This window comes from Aquila chrysaetos, chromosome 6 (assembly GCF_900496995.4).
Source record: "Aquila chrysaetos chrysaetos chromosome 6, bAquChr1.4, whole genome shotgun sequence".
Lineage (NCBI taxonomy): Eukaryota > Metazoa > Chordata > Aves > Accipitriformes > Accipitridae > Aquila > Aquila chrysaetos.
Window position 1 is genome coordinate 7147836 of NC_044009.1, and position 7841 is coordinate 7155676.

At 71.1% G+C, this 7841-nt stretch overlaps 3 protein-coding genes across 3 annotated transcripts; all 3 read left to right on the forward strand.

Annotated features, from left to right (window-relative positions):
- Positions 1 to 240: 240 nt before the first annotated feature.
- On the forward strand, positions 241 to 5174 carry EFHD2 (EF-hand domain family member D2). Its single transcript, XM_030018943.2, has 4 exons — positions 241 to 438; positions 3576 to 3723; positions 3856 to 3990; positions 4162 to 5174. The coding sequence occupies exons 1-4, from the start codon at positions 242 to 244 to the stop codon at positions 4294 to 4296; spliced, it is 615 nt and encodes a 204-aa protein (XP_029874803.1). The 5' UTR covers position 241; the 3' UTR covers positions 4297 to 5174.
- Positions 4380 to 5174, forward strand: LOC115343233. Its single transcript, XM_030018942.2, has 2 exons — positions 4380 to 4600; positions 4632 to 5174. Exons 1-2 carry the CDS (start codon positions 4380 to 4382, stop codon positions 5146 to 5148), a joined length of 738 nt encoding a protein of 245 aa, XP_029874802.1. The 3' UTR covers positions 5149 to 5174.
- A 76-nt stretch (positions 5175 to 5250) lies between these two features.
- On the forward strand, positions 5251 to 7614 carry CTRC (chymotrypsin C). Its single transcript, XM_030018052.2, has 8 exons — positions 5251 to 5999; positions 6113 to 6204; positions 6278 to 6375; positions 6476 to 6601; positions 6723 to 6859; positions 6946 to 7091; positions 7282 to 7431; positions 7538 to 7614. Exons 1-8 carry the CDS (start codon positions 5780 to 5782, stop codon positions 7553 to 7555), a joined length of 987 nt encoding a protein of 328 aa, XP_029873912.1. The 5' UTR covers positions 5251 to 5779; the 3' UTR covers positions 7556 to 7614.
- The last annotated feature ends 227 nt before the right edge of the window (positions 7615 to 7841 follow it).

Consider the following 7841-nt stretch of genomic DNA (forward strand, 5'->3'; position numbering starts at 1 on the left):
CCGGGGCGGGGGGGGGGGGGGAGCTGCAAAAGCCCCTTCCCTTCCCTCCAAGCCGGTGGATGGGACCACCGCCGAGCCGCTGAGAGCCACCCCCAGCCGGGTGGTCTCCGGGGGGCAGACCGGGGAGGCGGTGAGGGGCGGGGGGGGAGGCGGTGGCAGCCGGAGAGTAGCGGGGGGGGGGGGGGGGCCGGCCCCGGCGGTGGGGCGGAGCGGGGCGGGGCGGGGCGGCCATCCGGGCACCATGGCGGCGGCGGCGGAGGAGCTGGTGGGGCGGCGGGGCCGGGGACCGGAGCCGGGACCGGGACCTGGGAGCCCGGTAGGGCGACTAGGGGGAGAGGGTTCGCCCGGAGGGGGAGGTCGTCGCGTTTTCAGCCCCGCCGGGGAGTTTCGCGAGTTCTCCCGGCGGCAGCTGCGAGACATGGAGCGGCTCTTCCGACAGTGAGTGCTGGAACCGGGGGGGGGGGGGAACGGGAGGGGACCCCCTCGCCCCCGGGTGGGATCACTGGCTCTCCCGGCCGGGGGACCCCCGGCATCCCGCCTGCTGGTGGGGGGCCGCTCCTGGCAGGAGAGATGCCCCCGCGTCCCCTGCCCCGTGCTTGCCGGAGGGAACCCCCCCCATTCCTCGCAGGAGGGGACCCCCAGGCCCCCCCGGCTCCTTGCGGGAGGAACCCCCCCCCCCTCCCCTCCCAGCTCTTTGCAGGAGGGATGCCTGGGACCCCCCCAGCTCCTTGCAGGAGGGACTTCGGGGACTTTCCCCCCCAGCACCTTGCAGGAGGGACACCGGGGATACCTGCCCCCCCAGCTCCTTGCGGGAAAGAGTCCTGCACACCCCCCACCCCCCACCCAAAATCTTGCAGAAGGGACCCCCTGCCTCCCCACCCTGGGAGGAGGCACCCTGGCACCTTGTGCCGAGACCGGGGAAGGGGGGGCTGGAGTATATCGCAAGGGGCCCCCCCCGCCCCGGCATTCCCTCTGCGGCAGCGCCGAGGGACCCCCACTTCTCCGCCAGCGGTGCGGCCGCCGGGGCTGCGGCGGCAAGGCCGGCGTGGGCAGGCGGCACGTCCTCGGCATCCGTGTCCGTGCTGCGTGCCACCACGCGCGGCGGAGCGTGACTCTCTGAGCTCGGCCCCCGGCCCCGGGGCGGGGGGAAGCTGGCAGCGAGCACCGAGGCCTGGAAATTTCCAAGGGGAGACAAAAACTGGCGTGGCTCCGACGGCGGTCACGCCGGGGGCGAGCGGGACGGCCCGGAGCATCCCCGCGGAGCCCGCGGCGGTGGGGAGACGGCACAGGCGAAGGCACGGCTGCGGTGTGCTGCTGCCCCTCGCCCCGGCCAGCACTGGGGGGGAAAACTGCGTCGGCGTCCTGCCCGGTCTCGCTCGGGCACGGCCGAGTGCTGGAGAAAGCGGAGGGAATGGAGGCAGCAAGCCCCCAAGCACAAGGCTGGGGGGGGGCTGTTTAGGGTGCTAACGTGCCCTCCCAGTATCCCTGGCAGTGCGAGGAGTCCCCCCCCCCGTTCCCCGCTTCTTCCCGGAGGGCTGTCGCCCTGCCGCCTGGACATGGCAGCAAGCGAGACGTGCAGATTGCTGCCAGCAGTCTCTCGGACTGCAGCAAAAGGGAACTTGCGGTGGGGGGGGACCGGGCTTGGGGTCCCCAGGGGCAGAGCCGCATCCGGAGCGGCTGCTCCCGGCACCGGCGGTGACGGGCGCGGGTGCTCCGACCGCGGCGCAGATGGCGGTGCGGGGAGGAGGGGGAGAAGCGGCGTGTGGTGGGAGTCTGGCCGGCGCTGCGCAGACGAGGGAGCCGGGCGTGCGAAGCAGACGTGTTTGCTCTGACACCTGCAGCGTCTCGCTGCAGCGAAAGGAGCAGCGCCGGGGCTGCGCGCTCCCCGGCGAGGCGGCGCTCGGGGGTCTCCCCGAGGAAAGGATGCTGTTGAACGAAGCCCTGCCACGCTGCCCTCGCCACCGCTGCCGTCCTCACGATGGGACGACCCGGCTGTATGGGGTAAAGCAAGGCATGGAAGGGTTTTTGCTCTCTACGGGGCAGATGTCGCCCTTCGGGAGCTTCGCTGGGATGCTCGCTTTGCTGAAAATCAGTGAGGAGGGGAGCGAGAGCGAGGAAGTGCCCTGCAGGTGGGGAATGGCTTGCAGGGGACGAGGCGGCAGGGCCATGCTAGCCAACGCACCCCTTGCAGAGAAACTTCGCGGTGTGATGCTCCGAAAGGGGTTTCGGAAGCAGAAAGCGCGTGGGGTCTGTGCTCCCGGGGTGACGGTGGCGGCAGCAGGGCCAGCCCTGTTTCGGGGCCCCCGACAGCGTGGGAGAGCAGGAAAGCACTGCTTGCGACACGGACGGAGCAGACCACAGCAGAGAAGGTACAAATGAGTCATGGACCAGCAGCAGAGCGGCAAGCGTGGTGAGCCTGATGCTTTGCGTGGCTGCTGCAGTGCCTAGAGGCGCAGAAAAGACAAGCCACACACACACAAAAAAAAAAAAAACAAACCCAAACCCGCCTGGTCTCAATGTGTGCAGCCGGGTAGCTGCTTGCCTACTTCTGCATTGCGCCGGGACGTGCCGCAGGGCCTTGCTGTTGTGCCTGCGGTCGTGCCCAGGAAGGGCGGTGGGGTGAGGTGACAGCAGCGAGCCTTGCAGGGGCACAGCGGGGAGAGCAGCTGCCCGCTCCACGGAGCCGTGCCGGCTCCCCAGCGAGAGCCCGCTGTGCCGTGCCGAAAGGCTTTGGGGCAGAGGACGGCGTGCCACCGGCACAGCCCGCGGTGCAGCAGGCAGCAGACAGGGCGAGCTGCCGGCTCCGTGCAGGCAGGGCGGTTGGGATGGTGGCGTGGTTGCGGGCAGGGGACCGAGGCGGGGTGTCCCTGCCGGGGTCCGTCAGCAGGCTCGGTAAAGAGAGATGTGCCCGGATCTCTGGGCCCAGCCTAAGTGTCTGGCCAGGGCTGGAGCTTGGAAGCTGAGGGGCTCTGGGCAGGCAGGAGCGGTCACCTGGAGGTGTTGTAGGGAGGAGGAGGAGGAGGAGGCAGCGGTGGCTGCACGAGGTGGGCTCACGGTCCCCTCAGCCCGATGGGCAAGGGCGGCCGGGACCACCTGCAGGGTGCCAAACCCCTGGGAGCTGGGCGAGCTGCCGAGTCCGCTGAGAGGAAGGTGGGTCGTGGCCAGGGGAGCGGTGACGGGGGGAGCAGCACCCGGTGGGCTTCGCGCCGTGGCCCGTTAGCCCTTGTAGCGGCCAAGAGGAGCGTGTGCTCCGGCTCCTGGCCCAGGGAGCCAGCAGCAGGTTTGGCAGCATCCCCGGAGGGTTCTCCTGCCAAGTGCCGCACGGAAGCAGAAGCGATCCCGGATGATGCTCCGGGGGGCTGTTAGCGGTTCACCGGCAGCTTCCCGTGGTCTGGCAAGGCGCCCGAGATCCTTGGTGCCCGTGCCCTTGCTGTTCCCTGCCCGTGCCGGCCGCCTCGCTCCCCCGCCAGCGCAGGCACCGCGTGTTGGGCGCACGCAGAGGGACCGCTGCGGGGGAGGCTGTGCGCGCTCCGCGCCCCGTGGCGATGTGACAGGACCGTGCCTCCGTCCCACAGGTACGACGCAGGAAAGGACGGCTTCATCGACCTGATGGAGCTGAAGCTGATGATGGAGAAGCTGGGAGCGCCGCAGACGCACTTGGGCCTGAAGAACATGATCAAGGAAGTGGACGAAGACCTGGACAGCAAGCTCAGCTTTCGGGAGGTGGGGTGCCGGGGGGGGCCGCCACGCTGGCAGGGAGGTGTGCCGTGCTGGGCTGGTGGTAAGAAGGTGGGGAGGGAGTTGCGGCAGCTTCGAGGTCTGGGGGGGAGCTGACGCCAACGTCTCCCCTCGCAGTTCCTGCTGATTTTCCGCAAGGCAGCGGCGGGCGAGCTGCAGGAGGACAGCGGGCTGCACGCCCTGGCCCGGCTCTCCGAGATCGACGTCTCCACGGAGGGAGTGAAGGGTGCCAAGAGCTTCTTCGAGGCCAAGGTGAGGCGAGCGCCAGGGCGCGAGAGGTCCCGACGCAGGACGGCGATGCGCGAGGGTGGTTCGGCGCCGGCGCTCGGCTGCTGGCGAGGGTTCGGGGCGGGAGGCGGAGAGGCTGGGCTGGGCAGCAGGCCGTGGGGGGGGGGCTCGGGGGACCCATGCCGCTGTCCGTAGGTGCAGGCCATCCACGACGCCAGCCGCTTTGAGGAGGAGATCAAGGCAGAGCAGGAGGAGAAGAAGAAGCAGGCGGAGGAGCTGAAGCAGAGGAAGGCGGCCTTCAAGGAGCTGCAGTCCACCTTCAAGCAGTGACGGGGTGCCGGCGCGGGGCCGGGCAGGACTGGTCTGCGGTGCCCGGGCTGGAAACGCTGCGTGTGCCGACCGTGCCGGGAGCGATGCCTAAGCCGTGCGCCGCCCACGACTCCCCGAAGGCCGGGCTGGCTGCTGGCCCGGGCTCGGCACGGCGCCCGCCTTGCTGGCAGAGCCCCGTCTCCCTCCCCTTTGCTGTGGTGTCTGTAGGTGTTGTCCGTGCCCCCCTGCGTCCCCAGCGTGCCCTCCCGCCGAACCGCTCCTGCCCCGAAGGGCAGCGCCGCGGGCAGCAGCACCCCGTCCCCAGCCCGCAGCCGTGCCGGGGGTTGCTGCCGCCGAATCCCAGGGGAGCCATGCCGGGGGGAGCGCCTGTCCCCGGGGTCGTCGTGCGTCGCGCACGCGCTGCGAGGGTCGCAGGACGGGGGCTTGCCCGGGTGGCTGTCGCGGCGGCCGCGCCGTGACGCCTGTGCCGAAAGCCAGGTGTGCTGCGGGGGAGCGTGGCGAGGGCCAGGGGCCGGCGGAGGGGCTGTGTGCGTGGTGCGGGGGGGTGGGTGCCCACCCCACTGGCGTGCAGCCCCCGAGGGGCTGAGCAGCTCCGCACCCGCTTGCCTGTGCTCTCTCTTAAATGTGGCGAAAGACGGGTGGCAAGGCAGCTGCTGGCTCGCAAAGCTGTATCGTGTTTTTTCGTGCTGTATTCAGCCCGGGAGGGCGAGTGTTGTAGCCATGAGCGGTTCCCTTCGGTCGACGGAGGCTCCCGTGTTTGTGGGTGGCTGCAAAGCGGCGCGTCTGTCCCGCGGTGTCCCCTGCGCGGTGGTACGGGGGTGGGGTGGGGGGCGTATTGGGTTTTTATTTTAATCCCAAATAAATATTATATTTCGTAAGCGCGCTGGGTGCCTGTGCAGGGGGCTGAGGCGCCGCCACGGTGCGATCGTGCCTGCGGCGGGGGCTCGGGCGTGGGGAAGGAGCCTGCCGGGGAGGGGGTCCGGCCGTGGGGCACCCGCTCACCGCTGCTGGAGCCGGCCCCCCTGGGCAGGGAATGGGGGCGAGCCGCGGCGGTGCCGGCACGTCAGCGTGGGAAGCAGCAGGGGCCCGATCCAGGTGTGTGGATGTGGTGTCGTCAAAGGTCTCCAGCATCCCTGCTGGCATCTGTGCACCCAGGGGCTGGCCTTCTCCCCCCCCCCCAGCGACGTGCTCTGCAGCCCTGTGGGCGCCTGTGGGATTTTGGCCGGCCTTGGCCATACGGAGGGTGAGATAAGGGGACCTTGGCCGTGTCGGGGAGTGGGCTGGGGGGGCCACATCCTGGGGCAGCCGGTGCTCGAGGTTGGGGTGCAGTTGGGCTGGCCGGCACCCCACGGAGAGCGGCGTGGCTGGGGGGTCCTGCCCGCTAGCCATATCCCCGCAAGGGACCCTGCCCGTCCCCGGGTTGGGGCCGGGCGTCCCTGCCGTGCCGCGGCGTGGTGCAGCCGTGCCGGTGCGCCGTGGGCATATGCGGCCGTTCCCAGGCGGGATGGGCGAGGGCGATAAGATGGCCCCTGGCCCCCCCGTGGCGTGGGACAGTCGCCACGTGTCGGCGGCAGGAGGGGTGACGCCAAGGTCCCCGGCGGCGGCGGCGGGTGCTATAAGAAGGGCGAGCGGCCCCACCGCAGCACCTTGGGACTGCGCGACCATGCTGGGGGCTGTGTGTCTCGCCGTGCTGCTGGGCTATGGTGAGTGCGGGCGGCGAGGAGGGGACGGGGGGTACGGGACCCCGGCATCCGCCGTGGCCCCGGGCCTCGGGGCGCAGGAGGTTGCTGAGGTCCCTTTGCCGGGTGTCGCGCAGCCTACGGATGCGGTCAGCCGGCCATCGCGCCGGTGCTGGGCACCCGGGTGGTAGGCGGCGAAGACGCTCGGGCCCACAGCTGGCCGTGGCAGGTAAGGGGGACGTGGAGGAGGGAGACGGGGAGGGGGACATCCCCGCTCTGACGCTGCGCCCCCGCCCTCGCAGATCTCGCTGCAGCGCAGCCGCTCCGGAGGTTGGTCCCACACGTGCGGCGGGACCCTCATCGCTCCCAACTGGGTGCTGACGGCCGCCCACTGCATCAGGTGGGCGCTGAGTGCCAAGGGGGGGGGGGGCGGCGGTGGTCCGCACCGGGGGTGGCAAGACGTTTGTGGAGACTGACATCCCCTCTCTTCCCGCCGGCAGCTCTGGCACGACGTACCGCGTGGTGCTGGGCAAGCAGGTCCTGTCGGAGGAGAACGAGCCGGGCTCGCTGGCCGTAGGCGTGGAGAAGATCATCGTGCACGAGAAGTGGAACTCCTTCTTCATCGTGTAGGGGACGGGACGCGTTGGGGGGTGGGCGGGGGGGGGGGACGGGGACATCGTGGCCGGGGTCCTCCCCCGTCCCCTCGGCTCGGGGTCTCCCGTCCCCACGGCTCGGCTCTCCCCGCAGCAACGACATCGCCTTGATCAAGCTGGCGCAGGAGGTGGCGGAGAGCGAGACCATCCAGGCCGCCTGCCTGCCGCCCGCCGGCCTCATACTGGAGAACAACTACCCCTGCTACATCACCGGCTGGGGACGCCTCTGGAGTAAGCGGTGGCGGGGGGGTGTCCTCGGGGAGGAGCGCGGGGCGGGGGGCACAGGCGCAGGGTGCGAGGTGCGGCTGTCGTTGCAGCGAACGGGCCCGTGTCGGACGTGCTGCAGCAGGCGCTGCTGCCCGTGGTGGACTACGCCATCTGCTCCCAGAGAGACTGGTGGGGCAGCACCGTCCGCACCACCATGGTGTGCGCCGGCGGTGACGGCGTCGTCGCCGGCTGCAACGTGAGTGCCGGCGGCGTGGGGCGGTGGGGTGCCCCCGGCTAAAGGCAGGGGGGGGGGGGGGGGGGCCCGAGCGATGCGGGGCTGCGGTCCCCCCCGTGGGAAACGCGGGAGGGAGGAGAGGGGACGGAGCGGCGGCGGTGGGTGCCCGGGAGCGGGTACCGAGCGTCCGTCTGTCCGTCCGTCGGGGCAGGGGGATTCGGGCGGCCCTCTGAACTGCCAGCGCAACGGGCTCTGGGAGGTGGACGGCATCGTCAGCTTCGGCTCCGGGCTGGGCTGCAACACGGCCAAGAAACCGACGGTCTTCACGCGGGTGTCCGCCTACATCGACTGGATCAACGAGGTGGGTGCCCCTCCCTTTGCCCCCGTGGAGGGGCTGACCGCGCTGTCCCCGTCCTCGCCCAGCCGAGGGTCTCACCGTGAGCCCCCCCGCGTCTTGTCGTTGGCAGAAAATGACCACGAACTGAGGACGCGGCACGCGGCGCAACCAGCCTCGAGTGCGATAAAGGCAAAAGCGCTGAGCTGGCCTCACGTGTCCTGCTGGTTTTTTGGGGGCGCGGGGGCGGCACGTGGTGGAGCTGGGGGTGGGTGGATGCCCGGGGCCGTGTCTGGCGATGTCGGGGTTCGGCCCGCGCACTCGGGAGGGTCCCCCGCGTCGTGCAGCGGGGCTGGCCGGGGTCCCGGGAAGGCTGAGGTGGGCAGCCATCCTGTGAGGTGCCCCCGGTTGGCGGGGGGGGGGGGGAGCGGGGAGGC

What these genes read in the sequence shown, in the direction of transcription:
- EFHD2 (XM_030018943.2), top strand. Translation starts at nt 242, where the DNA reads ATGGCGGCGGCGGCGGAGGAGCTGGTGGGGCGGCGGGGCCGGGGACCG. An exon ending in ATGGAGCGGCTCTTCCGACA is followed by an intron (nt 439 to 3,575) that starts GTGAGTGCTGGA and finishes TCCGTCCCACAG; the next exon opens with GTACGACGCAGGAAAGGACG. An exon ending in GCAAGCTCAGCTTTCGGGAG is followed by an intron (nt 3,724 to 3,855) that starts GTGGGGTGCCGG and finishes CTCCCCTCGCAG; the next exon opens with TTCCTGCTGATTTTCCGCAA.
- LOC115343233 (XM_030018942.2), top strand. Translation starts at nt 4,380, where the DNA reads ATGCCTAAGCCGTGCGCCGCCCACGACTCCCCGAAGGCCGGGCTGGCT. An exon ending in CAGCAGCACCCCGTCCCCAG is followed by an intron (nt 4,601 to 4,631) that starts CCCGCAGCCGTG and finishes TTGCTGCCGCCG; the next exon opens with AATCCCAGGGGAGCCATGCC.
- CTRC (XM_030018052.2), top strand. Translation starts at nt 5,780, where the DNA reads ATGCGGCCGTTCCCAGGCGGGATGGGCGAGGGCGATAAGATGGCCCCT. An exon ending in CGCCGTGCTGCTGGGCTATG is followed by an intron (nt 6,000 to 6,112) that starts GTGAGTGCGGGC and finishes GGTGTCGCGCAG; the next exon opens with CCTACGGATGCGGTCAGCCG. An exon ending in CCCACAGCTGGCCGTGGCAG is followed by an intron (nt 6,205 to 6,277) that starts GTAAGGGGGACG and finishes CCGCCCTCGCAG; the next exon opens with ATCTCGCTGCAGCGCAGCCG.